The 19,386-nt window shown below is 38.6% G+C and overlaps 1 protein-coding gene across 1 annotated transcript in view; it reads left to right on the plus strand.

The window, feature by feature from the left end:
* The first annotated feature begins 299 nt into the window (after window positions 1-299).
* The window catches only part of DCN (decorin), a 39,845-nt gene continuing 20,758 nt past the window's right edge, over window positions 300-19,386 (plus strand). The window contains exons 1-2 of the mRNA XM_014964006.1: window positions 300-490; window positions 4,511-4,743. Of these exons, the coding sequence (XP_014819492.1) occupies window positions 4,539-4,743 (205 nt within the window). The 5' untranslated portion in view covers window positions 300-490; window positions 4,511-4,538. The remainder of the gene's footprint in view (window positions 491-4,510; window positions 4,744-19,386) is intronic.

A 19,386-nucleotide genomic window follows, 5' to 3' on the forward strand; every position in this document is an offset into this window, starting at 1 on the left:
CAGCCAAAAATTTTTCTCAGTACTGAGTCAGAAAAAAAAACATAGTTAAAACCAAGAAAACTTTCCTAAATATATGTTTTAGGGACATAAATAAAGTAAGAAGAAGAATTACAGCTAAGCATCTGTCTTATAGTGTACAAGTAGTTTGGGATTCTAAACATATGAAAAAGAAATAAAAGCAAATGAAAAAGCAAAAGGAGGAAAAGAAAGCAAAAGAGCTGATAAAGTTTCTGGCTGCAATACAGGAGACATATCATTACCATATGATCTAATGTGGGTGTCAGCCTGGATTGTGTTCATTGAGAGAAACCTTATTTTTTAACTGTGCTATGGAATAGAAGCAGGAGGGTTTTCCACCAAGTGACAGTCACTGAGCTGAACTTACCCCCTCCTCCTTTCCACACCTGCAAAGCCTCTTGCCTGGGTTGAATATTTAGTTTAATTACATCTCAGCTTTGAGAGCTCCTGTTGCAAATCCCTGGATTAAAAGGTACGGTTTTCAGTAATTCTCCTGAACTATGCTGCACTAATAAAACTTCAGGCAAGTCTACGGCAAGAACTAGTCGAATTTTAAGAGAAGCAAGGAAAAAATCCTACTAAATGTCTAGCAATGTTAGGTTTTGTATCCAGCACTTTTGTTTCTTGTGAACGTAAGAATGCATTCTCAAGGACTGTGCAGATTTCCTACTGTTTATTTGACTGTTCTGTCTCTTGTTTTGATTTGTATAAGCACGGCTATAGTCCTTTCTTTTTCCTTACTGTAAACTTTTGCAGCAGTATATTCTCTGTTAGCAATCCAGTGTTTAGAATCGGTGATGGAGTGAGTGTAAAAAATGCATGAGTTCTTACATTTCTGTTTTAAACTACACTCTGTGATTTCTTTTTCATTCAAATTTCTTCATATGTATTCCAAACATTAATGAATATAATTTCAATTTCAGAGAAAAAAATAGGTAAAAGTCAGTTAAACGGGTTCAGTGTGTGACTTTGTAATGTTAGAATGTGTTATGTTACAGTGTACAAACAAGGTATTCACATTTAAAGAAGGTTCTTATGAATGAAATAGTAGAAAAGAAAATTCCTGGAGTTTAAACTCCTTTTAACAGAGTTTGAATCTCTTTAAAACTTCCAACTCCTGTGTTTGCACATCTAGACTTTATTATACAAAATGGGTAAAACATGTAACGTGGGGGATTTTTTTTTTGAAACTGCACATATTGTTTAAGGTGTCTTTTGTGGCATTTTGAGAGATTTCTGACAGTAAGTTAAATAATATTTAAAGCTTAATATTAAGGTAAACTGACAAGAAGACCACCAATACAGTGGTGACGTGAACTGATGAAGCACATTTCCAGTGGTATTTTAAACTGAAATGTGGCCAAGTCTATGGTATAGTTTCCTCTGTTTGTGGAAAAGTCTTCCTCATTGTAAACACATAATTAAAGCAAATTTAAACAGTTCTGTCCTGCAGACATAAATATTGTTTCACAGACGTTTAAGAACTCAGATTTTTTTCCCCTCTCTCTTTTTTTAAGTGAAATGTAAACATTTCTTACTAGTACAGTTTTGTATATATTTTTTTTCTAACTGTTTATGTTCATTTACACATGCAAACAATAGGAACAGATGTGTGTGCCTGCAGTACGAATACATATACAAATAAAGATATGCAGACACATATCTATTCCTATTTCTTGATTAATATGTAGCTTGTGTGTGTTATTTTCTCTGCTGTGTCCTCAGATTAGATCCTTGATATCCTTTGTTGTCCTACAGTTTCCTTTTATACACAGCTCTTACTGATTTCATTATAGTTTTGACAAAACAGAGACCAAAGGAAAAGGCCTACTACAGGGTTTAACTGAGATAAGCAAAGTCACCAATATTAATGAACAAAAAGTAAAGTGTGAAGATACTTCCAAAGTGCCTTTGTATTGTTTTGGGGGGTTTTGAGAGGTAGTAATTTAACTCCAGGATAAGATCCTGATTGTGAATTCTTGGGATGGACTGCGTTTCAGCAGTGAGCCTGGGGGGAATACAAGCAGTTTTAAATATTTTAAAATATTTTAAAAATGTATGAATACAAAGGAAAGAGTTGGGGAAGCTCTTTAAAAAGTACTGATTTCCAGTGCTGTGCCAGGGTTGTCGTGCAGCATTCCCAATGTTTATTAATGTTAAGGAACATTCTGAAAAATAATTTGCACTGGGGTAATGTTTTATTGATAATTTTCACAAGGCAGCTTATTACAATGGATGGTGATGATATAGCAAATTTGTCTTCCTGTTGCAGACTATTAATAAATTACATTTTTGTATTACAATAATTCATATATAATAATGGTTATTGCAAAAAAAAAATTAATTTAAACTGTGGTAAGAACTCAGCACCATGTATTAACACCGCTTTGCTGTGACATCCTTACTTGTCCATGTGTACTCTGTGTGAGTCCTGGGGATGTTACTGGGGAAGGCACCCAGCCCTAGTGTCGGTGGGAGGCCAGGGCAGGAGGGAGCTCAGGAGGATGGCCCACATGGGGACACAGCCTGCCCTGGCTACATGGCACAGGTTTGCAGAGCACTGAGTTGGGCTAATAAGTAGTGGTAAAGTGCTCTGACCCTCTAGTTGACATTGACGTCTGCTAAACTCCTCAGTGCATGCAGTAGGTAATATGCCTGCACCAGGAAAATAAAATGCTTTCAGGTCCAACTAAGAAACCAGCTATGTCACTTAAAGAGGCAACAGAAACAGTGCTTTACTCCATGTGTCATATATTATATGACGCTAGCATATTTTATAAGGTAAACTTACCATCTTATTAAGACTGAGCCCTAAAGGTTTTTGCAGGATTGCATATTGGCATCTGTAGGGAAAAATTAATAAAGGAAATTGAACCCAGGCACAATATAAATTTTATCTAATTCCAGGCCTGTGTTTTTATTTATTTAGCTTGCTTTTTTTTTTCTTTTTCACTAACCACTCCTGTTAGGGTACCTGGTTGTGTTATTCTAGAAAGAGAGGCCTCACTGTACCAGTCTCTTCTAACATCAGCTGACCATGTTAGTCATCTACCTGGTAGGTTCCATATGTCAATGTAGAGAGGGAGGCAGTCCTTCTCCTTTGTCTCTTCCCCATTTTTTTATCTTTCCATTAGTCATATGGAGCTGAGAAATGCTATACCACGCCCCTAACTGTTAGATAATTTCAGCTCAAAAAAAGGTAATCCCAACTAGTGCTCAGAAAAGGCATTTCAGAAGTTATTGACCTGAAGAAGCAAGTGAACTTTTTTTGTTTCATTACAAAGAGCAACACTGTATTCAAGACTATGCCATCCATTTTAAGAACAGGGTCCTAAATAAATGACAAGCTTGACTTTCTATCACTTGGCAACTCGAAGGCAGCTTTCTTCGTGTGTTTTTTGTGCACGGTTTTTAGACCCACAAAAGTTTGTAAAAGATAAGCTTCCTTATATAAAAAAATAGTAAAGGAATAATTTTCAGAAAATTAGTGGATCTATACAGCCTTAATAAAAAAACTGTAAACAGATGTTTTGTGATTTCTCCTTAGTGCACAACACAGGTAGCACAATGTACAGTGTTTTGGAATGCATTTAGGCCTATGTCCCAAGAACACATATTTAAACAGTTTTCCTTGTTAATATCTATGGTAATACATACTCGTGTAAAGTTGCTCCTGAACATGAAAATATACAAAATGAGGCCCCAAAGGCCCATTGGAAAGTGTGCTGACAATACTACAAGCATCAATTCCAATGCTTATGCAGTGCAAGGCAGAGGATTTTCAGGGTGCATTGTTTATACCATAAAATCCCCTAGCCAAAAATCTGGAAAGCAAGCCAAGAGAATCCAATATAACACAACATTGTATTCCAATTTATTGTGCTGTTTAAACTAGGAAAGAAGTATAGCTCATTTAAACAACTAAAGATCTTCCCTTCTCTTTCCACCCTGTCACTAGATCCCACTCTTTTTCAGTCAGTTTTACTTAGCTATAATTTAAAACACACAGCAAACTGGCACTTTAAAAAAATATTTCTGAAGACATGAAATACTGCATTACAGTGAGTTTTGGAACCTCAGGTTTGTCCCCAAGAGACAAACTCATTGCTATGAAACAAATGCTAATGAAATCAAATAGACTGTTACGTTGGCAGAAAACAGACACATGGAAAATGTGGCCTATTGTTTTGACTGTTTTGCATAACAAAGTTGACAGTGCTGCCTGTTCCTAATAAATATTACTCTAAATCTGCAAACAGATGTGTTTACAGTTGCCTTTAAACTGCTCTGTTAAAAAAAAAAAAAAAAGCAGCCTATTGACAAGCACTTACCAGACTCCTATCACATAACTGTTCTATTTTCACAATTCAGTTTTCATTTATTGAAAGGAACAGTTATGCAATTGGTGGATATGCTGGACCTCCTTCAGCAGGAACTGTGCAACTATGGGAAGCTGCTACTTTTGTTGTAAATCTACTGCTTTGATCCCTAGGTTCTGCCCAGAGTTGATGAACTAAGCCATGAGGCTAGCTCTTCTCTTCGTCCTACTGCTGCCAGCATGCTTGGCCAAGCCGTTCCACCAGCAGGGCCTCTTTGACTTTATGCTGGAGGATGAAGGGTCGGCTGATATGCCTCCAACGGATGATCCCGTCATATCTGGATTTGGACCAGTGTGCCCCTTCCGCTGCCAGTGCCATCTCCGTGTGGTGCAATGCTCTGACCTAGGTAAGCCCAGGAGTGTCTTCATAGATTATATACTTACATTCTAGCCAGAGGTTTGCAGCTGAGATGGTGATGCTGCTATGCACTGTCACTTTTTGTAACTGGGATTTTGTCAAAGAAATATGCTACAGCTACTGTTAACTAGAAGGTACTATATGAAGTAGGTCATAAAGCCCTGAGAAGATGGTCATTTGATTTTTTTAATGTCAGTTTTCTGTATGTACATTTCATTTATTCTTTGAAAGACCACAGATTTCTGCTGCAGAGAGAATAAGTTTTCAAGGCTATTCCTTCAAATGTATGTTAAAGAAATTTGTTAAATAAATTCAGTGAGGTCAGATGTGGGGATGGAAACATTTTAAAAAGTTCTAAATTGCATGGTCCAAGCTCCAACACCCTTAATCATACTGTCTAGTACCTCAACATAAAAATCATCCCATTTCCATTGGAATACATGAGCGTGGAATAACCAAACCTGATTCATATATGCTGGAACCAGTTGTTCGGAGGAAAGAGCTTGGAAACACTCCAAAACAATGAACACAATTTGGAGCTCCTCATTCAATATCCTTCTTAGACACTGTTCAATCTGAAACCATGAGAAACTTTCTCACAAACTGCCTTTACTCCCGTACTTACAAGGGCTTGTCTGCACAATCGGATCAGCAGGATCTGAAGCCATGCCTGCCACCACTGTATTTGACTTCCCCATGCAGAAATCCCAAGTAATGAAGTTGACTTCAGTGAGACTGCTCTTGGCTTACGCCAATATTATTCAGTTTAAGTCAGTGTGCAGTGCAGAAAATAAAGCTGGTTTTTCTCACAAGAAAATTAGGCAATTTATTCAGTGGACAGGCCAATAACTTCTCTTATGATTTTATAGAGTTAATTATTTTAAAAAGTCTTTTCTCAGCTGTTTAAATGTATAGCTGGGTGCTTCTATTTTCCGATGTTATAGCATTGGCTTGAAAATTGCTGGAAACCATGGCACATATTCACCAATTAGAACCTTGGTCTCATTGTGGTGGGTGTTGTATAATTACAAAAAGGAGGGGGAAAACATTAGTTACATCCCTAGAAACTTCTGTGAATTTATTAAAGCAAGCCACATAATTACGCAACAGATACGTTTGGCAAAGACCCAGTGAATAATGCAAGCCAAGTTGCACAAATGAGCATGGACTAACCTAGCCATGCATTCATAAAGTTTTCACAGTACTGTCCGTGTTGAACGATCTTTTCTTTTTTTTACCATTTAGATGCCAGATAGTAGCAAACATGGGGTGGGGAGTGGAGAGGAGGTGTCCCCACATGCCATGGAGGTCTTAAGTTTTATTGTTGTTACACTGGCTAATGCTGATGGAATTTAAGCTATTTTGGGAACTTGTCCCCAGTCTGCTTCAATTCTGCAGAATGTAAGGAGCTTTCACTTGGTAAAAAAGTAGAGATATTCACACAGGGACGCTTTGTTGCTGTACTTGCTCCCATGTTCATTCAGCTCTCCTTTACACACATGGTTTCCAAAGGGTTGCACTACAGTCCACTCCCTACAGATGCTTCTGGGTTAATAGGATCCCATACTGACAAGGAGACTCAGAAATACAGCAATTAAGGCCCCAGATCTGTATCCCATTATCTGTTTCCCAGATAATTTTGAGAGGGGTGATAAGAAAGAGGTATTTCGAGCTTGGTTTAAACCCACATGCTGTAGATACTGCAATGAAAAGAGTGTGTTTTTGGAGTGGCTGAGCTGAGAACATCCAGCCTCTGGGCATGAAGGAAAAGAGATCTCCCTGGGCTTAAAATAAGCAGCCCTGAAAAATAAATAATATTTCCCTGGCAGAGCTCAAGGAAGTAATAATCATTCTGAGTTCCTCAGCCTTGGCATTAAGTCCCTCCTTGTCAGATGTGGCTACGACAACCCCTGATGGGTCGTGGCCCAAGTGGGAGGCTTACCAGGGTGCGGATCCGATGGCTGCCCCTGTGAGTAGGGACAGGACAGCTGTGTATGCTGCCTGCTCACAGGCAAATCTGCCCTCAACTCTCCTCTCTTCTAGCCTTGAATCCATTTCTGTGTCACTCATATTCAGACAAGGTCACATTTACCTACTGACTTGAGGAAAGCCGGAAGCTGGCTCCAAGAACTCAAATTTTGTTGTGAGCTGTGGAGGTCCTGCCAGGACAGCCAACCATACTCCTGGGCTGTGGGATGAAGGGTGCTTGGGGCACAGAGATCAGGAAAGCAATGTGCAGGCAGGAGCCATGAAACCAGAAATGACAGTTCTACCTCCCTGCAAACCATGTCTCCTGGCCCGCCTCACCCTTCAGCTCCGGGCTTTTCTGACCCAACCAAATTAGCTACCTCCCTCCCCTCACATTATCAAATTTAGTCATCTAGTCCCATGGGCACTAATTGAAGAAAAACTGCAGGCAGTAACAAGACTCCTCCCAGGGATATATTAAGAGCTTACTAAATTAAGTCCCACAAAGGAAAGTTGAAATCTGGAAGAGGATCCCTCCTTCCACTCAGTCACTGGCATGGAAGGAGGGCTCTTTGCAGCCATGAGCCCCCGGGTGCAGGGGGCATGTCAGAGCAAGGCAACAGGAGCACCCTAATGCAGGCTACTTATGGAGAGGTCTCCTCCTCTTCAGCATGTTTCTTTTTTTTTTCCCAAAGGAGCATTTGCTATTTGTAAACTCTTGTATCATAAGGAAAAGTCAAGTATCTGACACAGAGTTATGTGAATAAACCACAGGAGAACTGTCACATCCAGGGTCCAGAGATCAAGTTTGCCCCTTGTCTCCTGATCGCTGGATGGGAATAATAATAAAAAAATAATCCAAATTCAATAAAACCAGTGAAAAAAAATTCACAGTGGTCCAATTACACTCTTGTCAGCTGAATTTTTGCATTCCTGTACTTTTAAGCTTCAGTCACATCTTCCTAAGCACATACCTCCAAATTAATTTATTTTGCCTCCAAGCCAAGAGCTGAGTTAGCAGGAAGGAGAATGCCGTCTTCTCACACCCTGAAGAAGAATTCTCTCTGAGCTGCAGTTACTGACAGATCGAGAGCAGAGCCCCACGTGCTTACCTTATATGAGATGTATCGCCTTTGTGCAGCAGGCTCACGTATCTCATCAAGGAAGGCCACTGTGGTATCTTTATAAAAGCGCTACCTTTTCTGAATTTGCCTCCTGTTGCTAGAAGGGAGCCAGAGGTTCACTTTTTTAATCATGCCTCGGCATAAGGCAGTACTCTGCTATAGCCAGACTTTCCACAGAAATCACAAACCTCTTCCTTATTAGCACATCTTACAGGTGGGGAGTAGCTGATATAGCTGGTCAGAGACAGGTTTTCTTGTTCTAAAGTAACAAACACAGGGAAGATATGCAGTCAGCTGGCCAGGCAAACATGCCTCATAAAAGCCCTAGCAAGGATTAACAGTTCCATGTAAAGTCTCATCCTCCCAAAGGGAGTCTCAGGAAAAGGTTCTTCCCAGAGTGCGCTGGTAGGCAGGAGGACGCACGTGTGATTACTCAATCCTGCAGCGGATGCAAAATGCTCCATAGGCGCGTTCAGAGGTGGTGGTCAGAGCTTTATTTCACCTTCAGATAAGTCTGTCAGCCCCTTACAAAGTGAGCAGTGTCTGTGTTCTGCAGGATGCAATGAGATCGCCTTCCTTGGAGACTTCACAGGACGTAGGGGAGTCCCTCCAGCACTCTTGCCTTGAGCGTCCATGGTGGTTTTGTGGTCTCCAAAAAGTGTGTGAGAGATGAATGTCAGTAATCAAAGTTCAAGCAGTATTACAGCTTAAATTGGAATTTTACTCACAGCTCAGAAATGCAGGGTTTTTCCAGCTGTAAAGTAAAGAAGGGTATATTAAAGCTCAGCATGAATGTTGGAGTGTGTGTTTGAAAAGCACTTTGAGATCAGTGGGTGAAAAGCTCACAGATATGTAAAGCATTATTCCAGGGATCCGGTGACATGAGGCAGTTTATCTGAACACATACCGTGTCTAAACTGTATTAACTGATGGTTCTTCAACACTTGAACTGTGGTAACGTGACAGCAGCTAATTTAATCGTTGACAAAAGATGATTTATCTCATTGTATGAAATCTTCCAGAAACATCTGAACACCCATTTTTGGATCATGACTCTATTTGTGAACCTCTTCTCTCATTATAAAGGAAATTATCTCCTTTGGGATATACTGTGATTTGAACTTCTCTTGTCAGCATAAAATATTTTTTGAAGAAAAATAATGCATACCTCATTGGTGATCAGTCTCAGTCATTATACGAGTTCCAAAAAACAGATAGGATTACTTACTATTGTGCACTTAGTTTTAGAATCCCTCCTACTATTTGAATGTTCACCAATCTTTCAAAAACATAATTTTTAAAGATATACCTTTAGCTCAAAATCTTACATGTTTCTAAAGGTGTAATAAGAGAAAGCATGGTTCCTTAAATAGTTAGATGTTAACAAATGTAATTTTTAAATAAAAAAGCCTTTTTTAATTTACATTGTAGTTGCTGAGCCTTTAGGACAAGTTATTGCATATTTCATGCATTTTTTCCTTCTATATATAAGGAATAGAGACATATTCCTTTTATGTTTGATAAAAGCTGAGACCCTCATGAAATCCCCTGACTCCATGGAACTGGATCATTTAACAAAAATATTAATAAGAATGGAACCATGAAATCTGGGAAAGTATATTGTCACTTATACTGAGAGTAGCCTCTGCATCACAATACCAGGGCCTTAACACTAAAGACTAAATGCCTTTTCAGACAACATTATTTAGCCAAATATAAGTAATGCTGTAGTTAAACACAAGTCATCAGGCTTTCCACATGCTAACTGGATGAACTGCATTACTCTAATGTGATAGAGATCAGACTGGAGGATCTATATGAAGTATTACAGGTATTATCCATGACATAGGGCTGATCTCAGGTGATGTTAGCCAGCTAAGAGTCATCTGGGCTTCTTTCACAGCCATGGGGAGAGTCAGACAGCCACCCCATGGGGTAGTTCATCCTTGTCTAAGGTGGATGTTAATGACAGAAAGGATTTTTGGAAAATTAAACTGCCAACACAGGGCCTCAATGACCACTGGAGGCTATACGACTTACTTTCAGATTAATGAAGTTATGTGTGATAAAATTAAAGCATGGGAAAAATAAACTTGGGTTACCAGCACTATTTTGTAATAAATTTGCCATGGATTATTAAAATTTTCTGCTTAGGTAGAATACATATTCTGCTTAGGTATGATTTTTGGGATGCCTTGGAAGTTAAAGAAAGCATCAATTAAAGCCCTGTACTCAGTACATCCTGAAAAATTAACTCAAGAACCCAATAATTACAAAACACTTTTGAATAGTTGTGAATAAAAAATAATGTATTGGCCTGGATGTAGACTGCTTTATATTAACAAAAAGTCCTCAGCTTTTGCCAGTGTAACAGTAAAAGACAGGCTGCGTTGCATCGCAACATGAATTGCTGATGTTCCACTTCCAGTTGATAAACATGATTCTAGGTGAAAATTAAACCACTCTAAATACATCCCTTCTTTACTAGCTGTTTACTCCAAGGTAACAGTTACCAACTCTGTGAGTTTTCATTCTATTTTTTTCTTACTTTTTCCTTGTTTTGTTTGCTTACTTCAGCTTAGGAAATGCCATTTAAGAAAGCTTAGTGGCAGGAAAGGCAATCCTAACTGCCAAGTCCAGGTGATACAAGAAGTGACTGTTTTCTGGTTTGCACTGTGGCAAGGGTTTATTTCTAAAATTTCCCAATGCACAGATAATTAGCTGATAGATAGTAAAATGTGAGTCAATTATTATGTCATAGCAGGTGATTACAGTGCTTAAAACCTACTAAATAACTACTGCTAGCACCTACTAGTGTTATGGACATCTATAGTATGTGTATTATTTAAAAAAAACTATCCAAGTTTTCACAACATAAAGCCTGTGCTATTAAACTGCGAAAGGTTCCTGGCCAAGTCTTAGGAAGAGCTAAAGAGTCCAAAGGCTCCTTCCCAATATTCATTGGGAATTCCCTGCCAACAGGGAGACCTACGTTCTGTGTGGAGTCACTAATGATAGGAGGAACTGCCACTATTAGCCCTCAGTTACTCAGGAAAACGCTGCTTGCAGAGTCCAGTTGCCATGGTACTGAGAATAGATTCTAGTTTTAAGCAGATTTTCAAAACACCTCTCTCTAACACAGATTTGAGAGTGTCGCTTCCTTATCAGCTTTGGATGCACTGGTCTGTATTTTGCTTCATGTAGAACCCAAATTCCTAGGTCTCCTCCCTGTGTGTTAAAGACAGTTATAACTTGGCTTCTCTGCAAGCAAAGACAGACACAAAGGGTCCTTAACACCAAGGTCTATGCCTGCACAGGGCAGTTTTTGAGCGGTGGGGGGATTGAGTTGTAATTTTCAACTTATGGGACCAATTATGGGACTCAAGCAGCTCTGTAAATTGACCCTATTGTTAGCAGGGTTACATTTGCTATATAAGCAACTCTACTACAGACTTCTTAGTCAGTCAATGGGGAATGAAAAAGGTGAAAAGCAGTGTTTAAAGAATTTTTTTGTTCTCTCCATGCATGCTCTTAAGTGAGAGGGCACCCAGGAGAGCATCCACTACCTTTTTTGTGTACCTTTTGCCCAACAAATCACAAAGCAAATTTAGATTTAATTGAAAAACAACAAATGGACAGATTACTTACAGAAGTAATAAAGCATTTTAAACATGTGCAAGTGCAAATGGGGTTACAATCTGGTTCTGTAATACATCATGAGATAGATGATGAAATTTGAAATGTGCAATAGGTCATCCCAGAACTAGTTTCTGCCCATATCTCCTGCACCATTTAAAATGTGAAAGCCTAGGATGACCTCCGTTTCTATGCTGAACTGCAAGTTTTCCCCTCTACTACTCCAGTGTGGGCCTCAGAAACTAAACAGGCTCTCAACAAATTAATATTTTAGGGTGATATGGAATAAGAGTGTTTTTAGTGGTGCAAACTCATTGCGGCATATCTCTAAGAGGTGTAGGAGCAAAGAAGTGAGTGAGTTAGACGAACAGGATTAAAAGGTATCAGCTCTGATGCCATTTCTTTCCATAAGTTCAATTAGGTCTTTAGCTTTGTCTTTAGCTTTGATTTCCACACCTTCAGATTGGGAAAATTGTACTAATTTTTACCACTAGGAAATAAGAATGCAAGAAGAAAGGTGAATGGTGTTAATAAAGTTTGTATATTATCAGCAACCCAGAACAGAAAAAAAGGCAGATACTAGATACTGAGCAAATACTACAATAAAAATGAAAGAGGAGAAAGCCAATGGAAGAAAACCAGGATGTGAAGACAGACACAATAGGAACTCTTTCAAGAAAAGAAGGGATAGTGTGAACATGGAAGGGAAAATCATGCCTTTTCAAGGGAAGCTATAAGAGAAATGTCTAGAAAAGGGGATGTACAGAATGTTCCAGAAACAGGAGGAACTTAGGATAATAATTGAATGAAAAAATTACTATTTTCAGGGTTAGGGGGCAAAATTTATTTTCTCTTCCTTATTCCCTCTCTATGGCAGAGAGTTTACATCCTCTGAAATGAAGGAGATGACTGTTACAGTGATAGCTGACCTGGGAAAGGTCACTAAATGACTAACAAAATAAAAAAGTAACAAAGCTAAAATATCTAAGAGTTACAAGGATATATACAACATCATCTAGTAGAAAGAGGGAACTAGCAGATCTGCAGACTCCCGGATTTGGTCAGGAAATCCTCTCTCAACATTTATTTAAATGTTTTTCACTATGTCCAGACAGTCCCAGCGACTCCTTCCATTGTTTGCTTGCATGAAAGTAGATTGAAAACAATCTTACAACATTTATGAAAAATTGCCATGTTATGTTTAGAAGTACCCAAAATAACCAGGAACATATCTCTGCCCTCAGGTCATAATAAACTAGGGCTGTTCAATGACCATGTGGTCAGAACAGGAAGGGGTAGGTTTATTTGAAAACAGAGAAGATCCACCCCCCAAATGACTCTTTATGGCTACTCCATTATGTTAGTGCTAATTCTGGTAAATCCCAAAGTAAAGATTGAGGGAGCTACCCTTAAATTGGTATCTGTTGCCTGCTGCTTAAACTACGAACCAGGCAAACCTCAAATTATGTTACTCCAAAGGATAATTCAAAATGTAATTTGTTAGATAGTGCTCACTTTTCTAAGTCATTGAAATGGTCTCTTCTGACTACTGTAAATGCTCGTAAGAAGTAAATGTTTCACCTTAATGCATGAGTACTTGTAGATAGTACATCTGCATTGCATCCACTTTAGCTAAAGCCATTATGCACATGGTGCTGGCAGATCGCATGAATCATACACGACAGTTGCTGTTCTCCAATGGGATGTTTTATGTCTGTAACCACGACAGTAGGAAATGTAAAGCTGGCCATTCTAGGAGTTCAGAAAACTCATATTTGACTTTTTTTACTTAATGTCTAGTCCCTGAAGTCTCATGATTATTTCAGAAAAGTTTTCTGCCTTTCTAAAATACTTCTGTCCTTCTTGAGAAGGCATATACCTTCCAGATCTTTGAAATTAAGTCAGTTAGAAAGAACACAGAAATGGTGGTTGCTTGCTTTTTAGTTTCAAGAATATATCATTACTCTTAGATATTAGCTTTTGGAGCCAGGAGGCTGAATCTATCTGTACCAAAAATGTGACTAGCACTGAAAAATAATTCATAACATATGTAGTTTGCAATATCAATTATACTTTGAAATATGTGTTCACTACACAGAGTGGGTGGAAATGGAAAAACACAGTTATAGCAATGCACTAATTTTTAAATCTTTGCTAGGGCCTTTATAATTCTTAGTACTATCAGAATGAAGAATTGTGCATTTGATTATACCATGTGAATTCGTGTCTGTTTTTCTGTGTTCCTCACTGTTCTGGAAAGCAATGTTGCAAATGTTTGGGAAAAAACCCAGTGTAATAACATGTCAGTAGGTCTACCTTCCTGAGAGGCCACCTCAGCAGGGGGTGGAGGTCAGTTTCTTGTTTTTTTCCTATGGGAAGGGTCAGAGGTATACAAAAATAAAAATCTGTGATAAAAATAAGTCCAAAATAGATCTTAATGGAAAATGACTTTTATAGATTGTAGAGCAAAAAACAAGTCTGAAAAATGGTTGTGGATAACCTTTAAAGGTATGTCTTTTAAGAGTCTTATGCATTCCAATAGGCACTGCTTTTTTTTTTAGCTCTTAGAAAAATCCCTCGAGATAAAGAATTCTTTAATTTTTCATGCTTTAAAAAAATAATTACCATTGATTTCATAGCAATCAAGAGGAGGAGGAGGCTGTAGATACTTCTCTGTAAAGGAAGACAATTGTTTCTTATTTTATGGGTGGTGGGACAAAAATAATGAAATTACTCATTTTTGCAAATCCCACACAATAGAGAACAAATTTCCAGTAAATACTGAAGCACATAGCCTGGGAAAGCGTCAGTGAACTTTTCTAAGTCAAAGCATTCAAAGCTGTGTTAAGCAACTCGCCACTCTTCCAGAAAGCAATCCTTGACTCCTGTTATTTTCCATGACCAACTATCCCGACCCTGTAAACTTGCCATTTGTCTCATTCATCCCAGAGTCCACTCAGGGCATTACTAAGGGCATTCACCCCCCGGAGAGGGTTACTGCCTGTTAGTGGGATGTGGCAGAGCTGGACTGGGAGCAGGGGAGAGCCCACAGCAGCATGCACAGGCAGCGAAGGCAGCTGCTGGAGAGGCTGCCTCCGCTGGGAGAGCAGGCGCTGATGATCACGGTTGGGAATTACACGTAGCTCAGCCCAAATTCCTCAGCTGGCAGCAGCTGTTTGTGGAAACTGAAGGAGTCTTGAAAAGAGCCCCATTTTATGGCCCCTGTGATAATAATTGTGAGTGTTGCAATGTAATAACACATGTATCTGAGCTACAGTGCTGAGATCTCTCTGCCTTTTGGCCCCTTCTCTGCAGCTGGGGAAGGGAAGGTTTACTCAGAGGAAGAAGCCCCATCCCTCCTTATTGTAAAACAGATAGGTGGAGAAAAAAAAACCCAAAATACCCCAAACAAAGCAAAAAAAAAAATATCAAGCCACAAGCTCTGTAGGGTTGTTAAAGTTGTTTATAATTGGCACTGTTCACATATTTGTTATTTTGACTATGTGGTCTCAGTGTTGCAAGGATGCAATTCTTAGGGAAGTGTCCTCATCTCTGGGCTACAGACTCAGACTCCTATTTGCTTAGTCTCCCTCGCTGGCCCCATAAATCTTACATTCCTTTTCTGCATAGTCGTATGGCTTCAGCAGAAACGTGGCTCCATGCCAAGTTGCAGACTAACTTGTGGCTCTCACTTCTGAGAAACTGGAGCAGTGGACTGAAACCCCTTCATAGCCAGGAGGGTTCAAAAGCTACCCTTCTCCTTTTGCGGGTTCAACAATTCCATGTCTGCTTGATCACAGCTCCTGTAGCTGAGCAGGTTACTCCCTGAGCTGCAAAAGCAATAAAGCCTGTCTTGTACACCAAAAACCCTAACCTCCCTTACTCCTCACACTCTTCCCAAATCCTTGCTACATCTTCTACACCTGTTTGGCTGGCTAAATGGCAGCACATGCTAGTTGGGCTGGTGCAGTGCTACACAAGAGATGCCTAGCCACTGATTGCTCCTCTCTCAGGGACTGGGTAATGACTGAATTGTACCCGCCTTGGCTCTTCTCTGCCCAATTTCCGATCTCATAAAATCTCCAGATCCATCAGCCTTCTGTCCTCTCTAGGAGTTAAGGCAATCACAGCTAAACAGCCAGACACTGTAATTTCCTTAAGAAATTTTTTAAAAAATCTACAACCCACATGAGTAGGATCCCAGAGAGACAAGCCTGATTTCTGAAAAGTTACCTTCCCCTCCATCCTCCCACTAAGGAGGGAGTCCTGGTCCTGCTAACCTCCCCCACCAAACATCTTCCAGGTGACTGTAGGTGAGCCTTTCAGTGCTCCCAAAAGTGAGTGTGGGCCCTTGTTATCTGCATGGAAGAAATCTGTTGGTGATCCAGCTCTGCTGGATTTTGATGAATACATTTTGATTGTGTTTGTTATTCCAAAATTCTGTGGTGTAGCAACTAGAGTAAGAAAAAGTTAGGAAAACTTATGCCAGGGATAATAGCAGTTCAGCTGATCCTGACTAACAACAGAAAATATTTCAAGTTTACAAAATTTTTTTTTTTTCCATTTTGTAGTTCTATTGCATATTCTGTTCCTTACGAATTTTCATATGTATGCATTTTTATATACCTACATGCACACTGATGGGAATAGTTGAGTGCTATAGGCTCATAAGGTAGAACAGAAGAAAATTTCTACTTATAGAAGTCTGCAGAGGATAATACAAATCTTACCCACGCTGCAGGAACTGGTGGCTGTTCAGCTTCTATAAAGAAGTCATGACTTCTCTGAAAGAAATATTTGAGTGCAAATTGTAATGGTCTAAAGATACATGAATGGGTTTATTAAATTCCTTATATTTCCAGAATCCAGTGCAAATTGTAATGGTCTAAAGATACATGAATGGGTTTATTAAATTCCTTATATTTCCAGAATCTTTAGGCTCTTAATTTCAGTGTAAGTAAGGATTTTGGAAGGGCGGAGATATAAAATTTCTACTTACTTGTGAATAAGTAGAAGTTTTAAAAAAGTATTGACCAACTTAAATAACAACTTAGTTTGATTCAACCAAAATAAATACATATGTATCTTCAATTTCACATACAGTGGGAAAGGCAGAAGAATCTAAATCTTTAATCAGTTATAAGTTAATCTTAGGAACCAGAGGCCTGAAATATTTCTAGGGAACTGAATTCCAAACTGTGTAGCACTGATTATTCACATAAAAAATCATACTGCTGTGAGTGATTTTCATATGGCTTTTTAAGAAGCAAGGTTTAATGTATTAAAAAATCACAGCCAAGAGCTGGAATACTTATGTAAACTGTTCTTAAAATATTTGAGAGTTGACTCAATTGACATTTTCCAACACCAGTCCCCCTTTCAGTTGGTATTACATAAATTTCACTGCAGGTACTTGTAGGTGGACATGCAGCCATACTGTGCAACATAGCTTCAGAAGCATATGGGCATCAATTGATCTTCTCAGAAATAAGTAGTGAGGACAACCCACAATTTCACTCTGAAGTTCTCAGTCTTCCAGACAGAGGAATCAAAAAATCCTCCTTGGAAATAGTAGTTCTATCCCAGGAGCCAAGAGCCATTTCTATGTCTAGTGGGATTACAATTTTCTCGACTGAGTTCAAATTCTGTCATGCTGTTGTGTTAGTCCAGGCTCCCTCATTCATCTGAACTGGCTGTTCCATTGACCTATCCTGACCAGAAAGGTCTGAAGGTTTGCTCTCCAGGCAGGGAATCTCCAGCACAGGGGCTAGTTTGCACTACACCAATCCTCCGCCTACGTGTACCTACCTGGAGACACATCTACCTATATGGAGACCTGGACCTGCAAGCTGAAGCACAGCTTTTTAAGTCAATGTAGATGACAAGTGAAACACTTGGATCCAGTCCACACCTCAAACATTCCGGTTTAGTTCTGAATTATTTAGCTTCTAATTTTACAAGGCAGTGTCCAGATCCACCCATTTATCAGTTCTTCCTCCACTGGAGAGCTCCAGTTGTAGCTTTCAGCTGGAGGATGTACTAATCTGCTTAATGGTAATGCAATGTCTCTCCAGCACCTGGAGTGCATCCTGTATTCCTCTATGCTTTGCTCTCCAAAACTCAGACAAGGCAAGAAAAAAGGTTCAAATAAAATTTATACAGCTGTTTTGTGAAACATTTTTAGAAACAGCTTCAGGAAAGGCATAAAAGAATATACATGAGGTAGGTAATAAAACAAGTTTAATAGTTTAAGGGATGGCAATTTTATCCTTTGTGTGCAAAACTAATTATTATATTGTACATCCTTCTAGTTTATAGTACAAGATAGGAAAATTTTATAAATCACTTTTCACAAATGTATGTCCGGTTGTTAAATTTGTCTTGTTGTTATAATATGAAACATTTAAAGTTTAAATTCATTGCTCTGAGAAATTATCAGTTCTACCTTATTCAGGGATAACACTTGAGCTTTTAGAAGCTGACATATGAAGCTTGAAACGTACAGTTGGAAATTTAGTTTGAAGTTTAGTCTCGGAAAATTACCTCTTCAGTGGCAATCCAAGTGTTCTTACAAAATATGTTCCAAGGACAACACACAAAGGACAGCTGTACAGTTCTCATGTGCCTTAGTTTCTGCCATAAGCACTTATTTACAGTTATCAGCCTACTAGTATAAATATACTGACAACAAGAACATAGTAATATAACTTTGAATACAAATAATTAAATCTTATTTTTGTATTTATATGTGAAAAAAATCTATAAAAGCTGCTAGACTGTAACAACTTCTTATAATAAAATTATGATCTTGAAAAAGTAGTGCTTTTTGGGAGAGAGTTTTTAGTTGCTGACATCATTCCTGTCCGCTGCGGGCAGAAACTGTCCAAAGACAACCAACTTACAAATTATACGGTATCACATTTTTATATATTTGGAACTCTAGTCCTACACTTCTAAAAGTAGTGAGGGTTTTGCAACAGCCTCAGTAAAAATGAAGTCCAAGCCTGAATGAGGAAAGTTTCTTTTAGTAATATGTAGAATCTTAATTTGTGTTATATATTCATGCACTGAATATCAGTAAGGTAAACAGGATGAGATGTGAGCTTTGGCTCTTGTCATTCTATGTATGGTAGAAGCTTTTACTAATTAATCCCAGGCTGGATTATTGTAAAACCTTTTGGATTGGATTAAAACTCAGCCAGGGTAATCTATATTATACTCAGTTTTAATAAATATCAGATCCAAATATTTTAATAATTTTTTAGCTAATGTTAGAGAATTTATGGCTGGGAAAATAAATTTGAAAGGGGAGGTTGGATGTTTTTTAGGTTCAGAAACAAACCTTTTGTAATGGTAGGACAACAGAGTGTTCTGTATAGGCTAATATTATGAATTCAAAAGTAAGATTAAAAGAAGCAAACATTTTTCAAAAGTTTAGATCTCCTGCACCCATATATAGATAACTGAAAAACCAGTCTTGTTTCCAGAATTTGTTAAGCACCAAACAGCCGTAACAGACACCAGTGGGATCTGTGAGGTGCTCAACACTGTGGAAGATTCAGACCAGACACCTAAAGATGAATTGGAGGCCTCATCTGCATGCAGATATTTTTTAAGAATATGGCCAATTCTATAATGAATTCTTAATGTGTCACTAATTGTAGTAAAGAGATCCAGTACACATCACTGTGACCACTCTAGAATTTATGGTAAAGTTTTATAGTAGTAACTGTAGGATATTGCCCTTTATGTAGGTTAAAAAGATTAAATATAGTACCAAACATATACTTTTCATCATTCGCCATAATCCTTCCAAACAAAAAACACCCATTTTTTTACTCTACATATGTATGTTCTCTAAAAGAATTGAAAGAGAATGGGTTACACTTAACATTGGAATTTGA

Source organism: Calidris pugnax, unplaced genomic scaffold (genome assembly GCF_001431845.1).
Source record: "Calidris pugnax isolate Ruff unplaced genomic scaffold, ASM143184v1 scaffold44, whole genome shotgun sequence".
Classification (NCBI taxonomy): Eukaryota; Metazoa; Chordata; class Aves; order Charadriiformes; family Scolopacidae; genus Calidris; species Calidris pugnax.